Source organism: Desmodus rotundus, chromosome 3, assembly GCF_022682495.2.
Source record: "Desmodus rotundus isolate HL8 chromosome 3, HLdesRot8A.1, whole genome shotgun sequence".
Classification (NCBI taxonomy): domain Eukaryota; kingdom Metazoa; phylum Chordata; class Mammalia; order Chiroptera; family Phyllostomidae; genus Desmodus; species Desmodus rotundus.
The window spans coordinates 72,756,203-72,768,838 of NC_071389.1; the positions used below are offsets into that span (position 1 = coordinate 72,756,203).

The 12,636-nt window shown below is 40.5% G+C and overlaps 1 protein-coding gene across 3 annotated transcripts in view; it reads right to left on the reverse strand.

Moving 5' to 3' along the window:
- Positions 1–12,636, reverse strand: part of CDKAL1 (CDKAL1 threonylcarbamoyladenosine tRNA methylthiotransferase) — a 626,103-nt gene that overhangs the window by 212,129 nt on the left and 401,338 nt on the right. For all 3 annotated transcript variants that reach the window (XM_053920194.1, XM_053920195.2, XM_053920193.2), the window contains one exon: positions 11,212–11,357. In XM_053920194.1, coding sequence (XP_053776169.1) covers positions 11,212–11,357 — 146 coding nt within the window. The remainder of the gene's footprint in view (positions 1–11,211; positions 11,358–12,636) is intronic.

Below are 12,636 nucleotides of genomic sequence, written 5' to 3' on the forward strand. Positions count from 1 at the left end.
ATATGCAAAAATATTGTTTAGTTTGTGAGATTGTTTCAGTAGAAACAATACTTTTCTTTTTAAATGAAAACATCACCACCGGCAAAAAATAAAAAATAAAGAGTATGAATTGACTGGTTTGCAAAACCAGGTTTGACACCCAAGAGAAAATAACCAGATACTTAGAAGTAGATGCTTAGAGTTATGATTATAAATTTAATTCTTTTTAGGGATAGTTATCAAACTGTAATGTGAAAACTTTAAAAAAGTGTTTGTATGTTTATATAAATATATGTAAGTTATAATTTGGCTTGTCTACAAGTGACAGAACAAAAGAAAACACATGAAGAAAGTGGAAGTTCATGTTGCAGTCATGTGAATGGAGCCCAGGTCAGGCAGTAGGGCTGCAGAAGGCTCCACGTGTCACGGACGCAGACTACAGCTTTCACCGTGTTGTCCGAGATGGCTTATCTGAGCTTCAGCCATCCCTGCACTCCAGACTGTAGGAAGGTGAGGGGCAAGAAAGGCATGTCTTCCTTCCCTTTAAATCCTTTCTCAAAGTCACACAGGTCACTTTGACTATATCCATTTGGTTAGCACCTAGTGACATGACTGCAGTTGGCTGAAGGAAAGGCTAAGCAGCAAGGCGTCTTTAGTTTGTGTGGCCTGTGCCCACCTGAAAACAAAGGGCTCTGTAGAAAATCAGGGGAGGTGAGAGGGTGGGGACAATTCTCAGTCTCTGCTGCAGTCTCTCTCATGTGGCCACTCTTCGGGCCGCACACAGAACTTACCATCTGTCTGAGAGAGAGAACCCAAGCCGCTCTAGTTACCCTGTTCGGTTGTACATCCACGATCTCTGCTTGACGTACTGTCCTTTCCAGGTCTAGACATGGCTTTCTGAGGACTGATGTCCATAAACTAAAGGGCAGCCCCAAGTTGCCCATTTAAAATGGAGTAGAAATAAGATAGTTATATTATCTAAAACTCTTACTTGAAAAATGGGAGAATAGGAAACATACATCAGCTACTATTTGATAGTAATTTCAAATCCTGCTTCACTGGAGTCACGAAGACTCTCTGCCCTGGCACTGGGGATGAGCCCTGATTTCCCGCTATGGACGAACGTCTCTAGCTCATTGATTTCCACTGCCCCTGTCCTCCATGGCCCCACTGTGGGTGGGCATTAGGGGCATGCTCTGCTGAGTGGGTTCCACACCTGCTTCCTTCTGGTGCTGACTTGAGGCCTGGAACTTCCTTTAAGAGTTGTATAATCACAGGTTATAGACAATCCTGGTGTATCTTAGGCAACCCAATTTCCTTAAAAACCTAGTTTGCTTCTACTCTATTTGTTTCTTGTCAGTTTCATACAGAAATGTAGTCTAAAATCATGTCTGGACATAGTTTTGAACCTGAGGACTCTACCTTTTATTGGTTGGCCTCTGTTCTGTGTTCTATTTGCTACCCTGCCTCTGAATTTACTGATGACCCCCTTGAGGCTACCTGAAACACTCTTAATCCCATCAGTGCCAGGAAACTGGATCACTGTGTGAGTGGGCACCAATTCTATTTCCCCTCCCGGGTGGCTGTGGCAGTGTAGCCAATGCTTGTATGGCTTTGCTGGGCTTTTGCAGGCCTGCAAACCTCAGTATCACAGGATTCTCAGTCAAATTAGATTATAATTAGGTTGTATTTCACAGAGATCAATTTTCTTAGCAAAGTTCTGTTTTCTCAAATCTCAGGTTGCAACTGGCTAGCTCTTGTCTGAGTTCCTCACTGCTAAGAGCAGTAACAAAGAGCCAGATAATATTAGTATATATAACTTAACAGATAGATGATTTGACCCTTAAGTTTACAACCAACATTGAGGCAGAAAAAATGTACAAATGATTAAGGGAAGGTAGTGTCTTGGTTTCTTAAAGGAACAATACGATCACATTATAAAGGAAGGATATAAGATAGAAGATTAAGAATGATGTGATATCTCCCTTAACCAGACTAGAAAGAAAACAGAAAATTTAATTGTTTTCAAAGTAATTAATCAAATTTGGGGTGACCCCAAAATAATACAGAATTTAGCACATAAGGTCAAAATCTTCTAAATATAAATATACCACAATATTACAAAAGAAAAAAGTAAATGGTTTTTCTATTATGTAAGTATTCCAATGGTATGCTGAAATTTAAGGAGAATTCATTTTCCTTAAAAATTCAAAAGTATCAAGGAAGAGTAGGGGAAAGAAAAGACCTTCACTACCTCAGAAAGAAATATGAGAAAAGGTAAAACAGTGCACAAGAGCTTAGGGACAACAAAAATAACAACCTAAAGATATTACAAATTATAAAATAAAGCCAGAAAATATCTGTGAGGAAAGTATTTTGCTTCAATTATTTTGGAGGTGGTTATTCAGTGAACAGAAACACATCTGGGAATGCATCTGGAAGAAAACTTAATCATCTAATCCTTGCTAAATCATTCTCTTTTTTTCAATTTCTTTTTTTCCTATTCTGACAATTATTGGTATTTGTTTCCAAGACACTAGAAATAAAAGTAGACAGAAAAAAAAACCAGAATAAAATACAACTTCAATATGGATGACTGGGATTAATGAAAGGAAGAAAAAGAACTCAAGATGTCAATGAGTTAGCATCCTTTTTATTGCAGTTAAACTGGAAAAGTAGGTCATGAGATAGGCTGGACAACATGAGACAAGTCAGTGACTCACTTACAGAAATCATGTTGCCACAGTGACCTGGCCTTTCCCCTGTGCTCCTTCACTGTCTGAGCATACAGTGGACAGATCGGAGGGCAGAACTTTCTCTTCAAGGCTGTTATTTCTCTTCCAAAAGGTGCCTCTTTACCCCTTAGTGCTCATTAGTTATCTCTGGGTGTAGTAAACTCAGGGGTGTGTGAATAGACACAATAGTGCTAAAAGGGTAAATATTCTATCCGCTATAGACTGTACATTAACAAATGATAATGGCAAATCCTGAGATGAAAAATATCATGGAATTAAAAGTCAACGCAAGGATGCTACAGGAGCTACAGGTAAAAAGAAAGGTGGTCATGAGTTCACAGTGTATTTTCTGAGTGAGGGAGATGGATCTTGTCTTCCAAGCTTAAGGTCTAGTTAACACAAACTAAAAGGTCACTGGATTTCTAACAAAATAATTTGTGAAAACAGTTAGATCTTAATATGAGTATAAATTGTTTCATTTCTTGATAGAACATTCTTACATATTACTTTCCCACATTCAAGTGTGAATTTGAGGACTCAGAGATCTTTCACTTGGCATTAGAGCACATACTTGAGAGAACTCTGCATGCTGTCATATTTTATGTGAATATGTGTGAATATTCATATGTGGATATATGGTTTATTTTGGAGAGTGACTGTGTAAATAAAATACTGCTCAAATGAGGAGGGCCCCCAAAAGTCCATGCCCAAGGTCCCCAGGTCCTGAGAACCCTAACTGCATCATCCCGAACATATCAAAGTGAAAATTCCTCTCACTGGGAAGTAACTCTTTCAAAATTACACAAGAAAATTAAAATAAACAATTAAAGTTTTATGCTCTTTTTATCCCAGTTGTCTGTTAAAAAGATAACAGAAGAGGCAGCTAAGTGACAGATAACTATCTTTTATTAAATAAATTTCTTTTATTAAAGAAATAAAAATTCTAAGGTATTGAAAATGATAAAAACATGAATCTTTCTGAAACTAGAATGGCCCCTCTTGCTTTATTTTAGGTAGTTTCCTTCCTTATCCTTACAAACACCATTATATATTTCCAGAAATCGTCTTATCCACTTATATAAAAACATCAAATTTCTTAATTTACCAATGGATAAATATGAATAGAGACTTCCAGCCAAGACAGGGCATAGGTAGATACACTTTGCTTCCTTGCATAACCAAAAGAAGGACAACAACAGATTTAAAAACAAAAACAATGAGAAATGCCAGAAAATCGAACTCTATGGAAGTACAACAACCAAGGAGTTAAAGAAAAAACCTTTAGCCAGACCAGTAGGAGGGGAGGAGACAGGCAGCTGGGCAGAGAGAACTCACTGCCAGGCTGCAGTTGGTGGAGCAGGTGGTCCCACATTTGCATGAGATAAACTGGGAGGAACAACTGGGGAAACAGACTGTACAACCCAGTCTGTCCATGCTCCAGCGTGGGAAAAGAAAGCCTCAAAACCTCTGGCTGTAAAAACCTCTGGGGGTTGTGGTGGCAGGAGAAACTCCCAGTCTCACAGGAGAGTTCGTTAGAGAAACCCACAGTGTCCTAGAATGTACACAAACCCATCCACCCAGGAATCAGCGCCAGAAAGGCCCAATTTGCTCATAGGGAATGGGGAAAGTGACTAAAAGCCCTCTGAGAGCCAAGCAAGAGGCATGGTTCCCTCTCTAACCCCTCCCCCACATATAGTGCCACAATGCAGCAAGGTGGGTAGCCCCGCCCCTTACTACATAACAGGCGCACGGAGACAAAAGAAAATGGCCCAAATGAAAGAACAGATCAAAGTTCCAAAAAAAATACAACTAAGCAAGGAAGAGATAACCAACCTATCACATGCACAGTTCAAAACACTGGTAATCAGGAAGCTCACAGAATTGGTTGAGTATGGTCACAAAATAGAGGAAAAAGTGAAGGCTATGAAAAGTGAAATAAAGGAAAATGTACAGGGAAGCAACAGTAATGAGCAGGAAACCGGGACTCAAATCAACGGTTTGGACGAGAAGGAAGAAAGAAACATTCAACCAGAACAGAATGAAGAAATGAGAATTCAAAAAAATGAGGAGAGGCTTAGGAACCTTTGGGACAACTTCAGAAGTTCCAACATCTGAATCATAGGGGTGTCAGAAGGAGAAGAGGAAGAAAAAGAAACTGAAAACTCATTTGAAAGAATAATGAAGGAGAACTTCCTTAACCTGACAAAGGAAATAGGCTTCCAGGAAGTCCCAAGGAAATTGGACTCAAGGAAGCACACACCTCAGCACATCATAATTACATTACCCAAGATTAAAGATAAGGAGAGAATCTTAAAAGCAACAAGAAAAAAGGAGACAGTTACCTACAAAGGAGTTCCCATTAGACTATCAGCTGATTTCTTAAAAGAAACCTTGCCGGCAAGAAGGGAATGGAAGGAACTATTCAAAGTCATGAAAGGCGAGGACCTACATCCAAGATTACTCTATCCAGCAAAGCTATCATTTAGAATGGAAGGGCAGATAAAGTGCTTCCTAGATAAGGTCAAGTTAAAGGAGTTCATCATTACCCAGCCCTTATTATGAAATGTTAATGGAACTTATCTAAGAAAAATAAAGATCAAAAATATAAACAGTAAAATGAAAATAAATCTCACAACTATAAACAACTAAGCCTAAAAAACAAAAACAAAAACGAACTAAGCAAATGACTAGAACAGGAACAGAATCACAGAAATGGAGATCACAAGGAGGGTTATCAGTGGGGGAGTGGGAGGGGGAGAGAGGGGGGAAAGGGACAGGGAATAAGTAGCATAAATGGTGGGTAGAAAACAGAAAGTAGGAGATTAAGAATAGTACAGGAAATGGAGAAGCCAAAGAACTTATATGTACAACCCATGGACATGCGGGTGTGAGGGGATGTGCAGGGCGGAGGGCAATAAAGGGGGGGAAATGGGACAACCGTAATCGCATAATCTATAAAATATATTTTAAAAAAGAGGAATAATTACATCATATGATTGTTTGCTCATGGGCTGCTGTTTTAACTTAGCATATTAAGTAATTTGGACACTTTTCTTTGCAAAGGTTGTGCGATTTAGCAAATTCCCATATGCCTCAACACGTGCCAGCGCTACCAGGTTATCTTCAATCCAGCTGTTGTTATGATAAAAGTAGCCAACTTTCAAACAAATGAAAAGAATAATGAATCAGCTTCAAGTTGGCTCATATGCAAACTTACATTGCTCCCAGTTATAACTTGGGCCAATTTCAACTATAAAGAAAATTAATTAAAAAGACTTCACCTTCACTGTTTGAGAAACACGGCACCACAAATACTGCTGAATTAGTAGTTTAAAAGCCTGCAGCGTCAGGTAAACTCCCAGAGTTTGAATTTCAGTCTTAAGTGCTGTGGGTTGTTTGAAAGACTGGATTTTTTGAGGAAACAGATTCGAAAATACCTCGTCCCTAATTCCTAGCATGAATATTTGAGAAGTGTCATAGTGCTGGAAAAGAATAAACAAGACTTATTGGTTAATGGCTTATTACAAAAAGGCTTCAGAGGGAGTAAGAGGCAAATGAAACGGGGCGTGTTTATACAGGAGCTCAAAGTCAGAGGAAGAGGAGAGCACCCAACGTGCCGCTCTAAGTCAGGGCCAGCTTCTGATACAGTGCTTTGCTTAAAGCAGGGCAACACGACAGCATTAGACCCTTTTACTAAGGATGACAATGTATTGCACGGAATGTTAATAAACACTGGACAAAACAATTCTGTGCTGGATTGGTTATCCAGACCAGTGGTTCCACAGAACCCCTGCAACTTCAGTGTGTCCAGTAAGCACTAATCTATGTGGCATAAAGCTGTGGTAGTTTTTATAGAAAGAAATAAGCAGAGTATCAGATCGGAGGTTTGTCTAAAGTATTTATTTCTGAATGTCCATTATAGCCCTGACTGGTGTGGCTCAGCAGCTTGGGCGTCATCCCGCAAACAAAAATGTTGCTGGTTGGGGGTGTGCAAGAGTCAACCCAGCAATGTTTCTTTCCTTCTCTTTGTCCTTCCCCTCCCCTTCTGTAAAAATAAATAAATAATATCTTTAGGAAAAAAACCTGTCCATTATAGTTGAAAATTATTCCCTGGATGGGTGCACTCCCATGAGAGGACAGGAAAACTGATGAGCAAGGCTGGGCTATCGTGCCCTCACAGGACTGAGGGTATATGATGAGCAAGAGGATGGACTGGACCAAATATACAATTTTATGGCTGATGAACTGTATGAACCTATGCAAGGATTACTGTATTAGTAGAGATAAGATTTCTTCTTTTTTCCAAAGGGTACTAATAATTTTTCTCAGTCATCAACTATGTATATCAGGTATATTTTATTGGCTACCTGCTATCATTTTTCAATATATCATATAAATTATAAAATTACAACTAATTGTGAAATTGAATACCATGGTTGCCTCTCCCCTCATTGCATATACATAACAGAGTTAATTTTTTTTAAAAAAGCCCTCTTGAAGATGTTAAGTGGCTAGACCATACTCTACAACTCCAGTAATTGGTAGCACTTGAAAATGAACCTTTGGGAGAGGAGAACCAAGATGGCGGCGTAGGTGGACACACTGCGCCTCCTCGCACAACTAGAACTGACAGAGAATCGAACAGCGGGGGGCACCGACACCAAGGAAATAGAAAATGGACATTCATCCAGACTGGTAGGAGGGGCGGAGACGGGCACCGGGGTGGAGAGGACTCGCGTGGCTGTGGCAGGACTGAGACTGGCAGAGTGTGGGACAAATGGCGCAGGCAGTCCGAGCACTAGCAGACCCTGCGGCCCCACATTTGCACAGATAAACCCAGAGGGCTGGACTCAGAGTGGCGGAGAACATAAACCCAGCGGGTAGCACCCTCTATCTGTGGGCACCACATTCGCCCACAGATAAACCGGATGAACGGCGGGGAGCGAAGCAGACCTCCCAACCCAGGGCTCCAGCTCGGGGAAATAAAGCCTCAAACCTCTGATTGAAAGCGCCCCTGGGGGTTGGGGCGGCAGCAGGAGAGACTCCCAGCCTCACAGGAGAGGTTGTTGGAGAGACCCACAGGGGCCTAGAGTGTGCACAGGCCCACCCACTCGGGAACCAGCACCAGAGTGGCCCAGTTTGATTGTGGGTAGCGGAGGGAGTGACTGAAATCCCTTGGAGAGTGGAGCGGGCGCCATTGCTCCCACTCGGCCCCTCCCCTACGTACAGCGTCACAGCGCAGCGACCAGCGTTACCCCGCCCCGGTGAACACCTAAGGCTCTGCCCCTTAAAGTAACAGACGCGCCAAGACAAAAAAAAAAAAATGGCCCAAATGACAGAACACTTCAAAGCTCCAGAAAAAATACAACTAAGCGACGAAGAGATAGCCAACCTATCGGATGCACAGTTCAAAGCACTGGTTATCAATATGCTCACAGACTTGGTTGAATCTGTTCGAAAAACAGATGAAAAAATGAAGCCTATGCTAAGAGAAACAAAGGAAAATGTACAGGGAACCAATAGTGATGAGAAGGAAACTGGGACTCAAATCAATGGTGTGGACCAGAAGGAAGAAACAAACATCCAACCAGAAAAGAATGAAGAAACACGAACTTGGAAAAATGAGGAGAGGCGTAGGAACCTCCAGGACACCTTGAAACGTTCCAACATCCGAATTATAGGGGTGCCAGAAGGAGAAGAGGAAGAACAAAAAATTGAAAACTTATTTGAACAAATCATGAAGGAGAACTTCCCTAATCTGGCAAAGGAAATAGACTTCCAGGAAGTCCAGGAAGCTCAGAGAGTCCCAAAGAAGCTGGACCCAAGGAGGAACACACCAAGGCACATCATAATTACATTACCCAAGATTAAACGCAAGGACCTACATCCAAGATTACTGTATCCAGCAAAGCTATCATTTAGAATGGAAGGGAAGATAAAGTGCTTATCAGATAAGGTCAAGTTAAAGAAGCTCATCATCACCAAGCCCTTATTATATGAATTGTTAAAGGGAGTTACCTAAGAAAAAGAAGATCAAAAATAGGAACAGTAAAAACAACAGCAAACTCACAGTTATTAATGACCACACATAAAACAAAAATGAGAGCAAACTAGGCAAACAACTAGAACATGAGGGTTGTCAATAAGGGAGTGGGAGGGGGAGAGGGGGGTAAAGGTATAGAGAATAAGTAGCATAGATGATAGGTGGAAAATAGACAGGGGGAGGGTAAGAATAGTGTAGGAAATGTAGAAGCCAAAGAACTTATAAGTATGACCCATGGACATGAACTATGGGGGGGGAATGTGGGAGGGAGGGGGGTGGGCAGGATGGAGTGGAGTGGGGGGGAATGGGACAACTGTAATAGCATAATCAATAAATATATTAAAAAAAAAAAAAAAGAAAAGAAAATGAACCTTTGGATGGATGGTGTGGGATGGGCATCTTCTCCAGGCATCTCCAACATCCTCTCCAGGGATCTCTAGTATTGGAAATACTAGAGGTCCCTGTTAAGAGGGACCTGGGTAGAGTACTTGGTCCCAGGGTCTCCCAGCCAGTTGGAATGGTTCAAGAAAAGCTACATGGATGCCTCACAGTAACTCAAAACCAAAGAGAGGACACATGAACTTAGCCCACGAATAAGGACGTGACACTATTTTCTAATACTTTGACATGATCATCACTGACCTCTATACAGCTCGTGGATGCTGTTGAAACTGTTCAAGATGCAACAAATTTAACAGGTCTTTCTTTGGAGCAACATAAAAGCCCAGAACTTGATGTGAAATTGTTGCCCAGTGAAGTAACCACAGTGATTCCCCAAACAACTGAGTCAGCACTCATCCAAACAGAGGTAAAAGAGAGGTGTTGAGTCCTTAACCTCACTGAGTCACATTGATGCAACAAACTATTTGGAAAGTGTTCTAGTCCATTCTGCACAACAGGATGCATGTCTGCACTTGGCAAAATCTTGTGCAACAGGTATGAACTGTGTGCATTATTTGTTACTGCTCTAGTAAGCGAGAGGCCAGAAATGTCCATCAGGTGCAATGATTTCTTTCCAACTTTAAAGACATTCTATTCACTAGCACCAGTGTGCCTAAAAGGATTCTTTTACATGAGATAAGTTTATATGAACTACAATAAATGCAAGGACATATATAGGCCAACAACAGGCAGATCTAATATAAAAACCCTTATTCTTTAGCCTTGATCTCAGTTCTGTCTGAGGTCAGAAAGTATTAGAGGTGTTAGAGACCAGGTATTATTCCACTTTCTACTTTGGAGGCTATATAAACTTCATAATCATAATTATGAAATCCTAGAAAAAATACACCGTCTATTCAATGATTTGAATATTCAAAAAACTAGCTGTATTTGTTTGAAGGCCCACTGAGTGTCTTTATTTCTGGTGACTAGGATAATCAAGAAATGCCTAGAGGTAAAAAAAAAAAAATTAGAAAGATACATAAAGGAAAGATGAGGAAGGAAGGGGAAAGTAAACAGAAGAAGAAAAATATTTTCAAAGATTTGTATGTAGTCAGGATAAGTGACTAATTGACAGTGGAAAAAATAATTGCTTACAGTTTGTAGAAAGCCATCAAACCCATAAACTATGTGGTACAGAGGTACATACTTATAAACAAGAAGATGGAAATAAAAAGTTGTCTTAATTAAGAAAAACAACAGAAGAAAAAATTATGGGAAAAAATGATGGCAAGTCGGAAGATCCATGCCACAAGTACGCCAGATAAATGACATATCCCCAGAGGGGGAATGCTGCCTTAGACTTGAGAAATTTCTGCATGGCCTTGGCCCGCGCTACGATTTCCTGCCTTGTATAATCACAGAAGGCATTCGATGTTTGGTGATGATGACAAGGATGATTTTGAAGAACATAATTATGGGCGGCAAGTGTTTTCTATGGAACCAAAATGACCATTTATGTCTGCGACTGTGCAAAATGTCTTCATTTTGGTCAGTAACAATTTGAACTTTAAAAAATAGAATCTTCCAAACCTCTTTATAAATCACAATTCAAGTAAACTACAGGGATAGTGTGTAAAAGCAAAGACATTCCAGGTACTCTTCAAGAAATGCTACTTAGTAGAAAATTACCTATTTTGTAGTAACATGATGTGGCCTACCTCCTTGTCACAACTAGATTACAAATTCAAAAAGCCACATTAAAGGAGATTTTAAGCAAAGAAAAGCTTAAAGCAGTTGTCATCTCCAGGTCAGGTACAAAAATGACCACAGTGCACATTACCTTAGAGAGACAGGCAATCACACACAAATTATTGCTGAATCATGTCCAGATGGAAAGGTGGGGACAAACTGAAGAGAAAGAGAAAACCACATCAAGGCGCCCAAGGAAACCAAAGGCTTGGAAAGCTTCAAAAGTCTCACCTTTACTCTGGTACCTTTAATTGTGGCTGCAATAAGTGCATTTTGAAAGAAAAAAGAAATGGTTATTTTCTTAAGTGCTAACAGACTTACTTCTCCTTCAGAAAATCCACTACCCTTTTGAAGTCGGCCACGCAGTATTCCCTTTTCATGTCCATGAGCACAGCGTCAGAGGCGGACTGGACTGGTATGTGCAGAAAAGCATAGACTCTGGGATGATTAAGGATTTTAGCCATTTCCTTTAAAAAAAAATGTAAGGAGAAAACATTAATCATCTAACAAATCCGGGAATGGTTTCCCTCAGATCAACACTCACAAGTGGAAGCAAATAAACAGAGCTGAGAACAGACCAGTCATCGAGGCCCTTAAAGTGAATGTCAACTAGCAGCTCTCTACGGTGACATTTGGGGATTTAACATTCCTTCTGGACAATTCCACTTAAAGAGTTATTTCCTCACATTCATCATCTCTCTTAGGTAGCAAAACAGAGATAAACTCATGTGATGCCTGAAGACTAAAAATATTTTTGAGTATTTCCAAATAAATACTTTTCTCTCCCTTCATGGCAGTTTCATGTTCTGCCTGTTGCATTAGCAGGAGAAACAACAATCTAGGGTGGGCAAAAGTAGGTTTATAGTTGCGAGCACACAAAATAGAGTTTATTCTTGTGTTATTCAGGGCACATCAACATTTTATTTGTTTAACATTGAAGGAGGAAAAGCATCTATAACTCTCCTGTTTCTTTTTCAGCTAGCTAATGCACACATGTTTTGAGAATTTACTAAGCAAAGGGCACAGTACCAGACAATGCAGATGGCCACTGGTCACTAATGTACGTTTAAGACGCAGAGTTTCAAACAAGAGAAATAAAGGGAGAACAGGATGAAGAATCTGTCTTGCAAAGTTGAGGAGAGGACATTTGAGTGAAACAAATTAGAAAACCCAGAGACTGTTTTAAAATTCCTCCAAGGACACAGAGGGAGTAAGAAAAAGAGTAATAAAAGGAAAGCTGTGGTAACTTAACCATCTCTGCAAACAGTAAGAAAATTGGCTAATTCAGCTCTCCTCCACTGCTGCAAGCAGTGGCCTCACCAACGGCAGTGGGGGGAGGGAAAGAAAGAAGGGAGGGAGGTGAAGGGGAAAAGGAGGGAGGGAGGAGAAGACAGGGCAGAAAGACTGCAAAGACTAATAGAAATGTAAATGCCAAGAAAGGAGCTGCTTTTTAATAACCTGCATGCGTCCAATGAGTTTGAGTTTTCAAAGCACTGTACTTTAACATACTATTTCATTCTACCCTTAGAACAGTATTTTGAGGAATCTTACAGAGTCCAAGAGCCAGATGATTCCGTAATAGTAATCTCCCAGTTACTCAGCGGGAAGCCTCGCGCAGGTATCAACCATGCCCTTTGTTTCTGTTTCCTTTCCACTGACTGTGAAAACTAGCATTTTCACCAAAGTGGAAGAAATGAGCAATTAAATCAGTCACCTTCTTGGTAGCAGCTTAGTTAATTTTAAAAG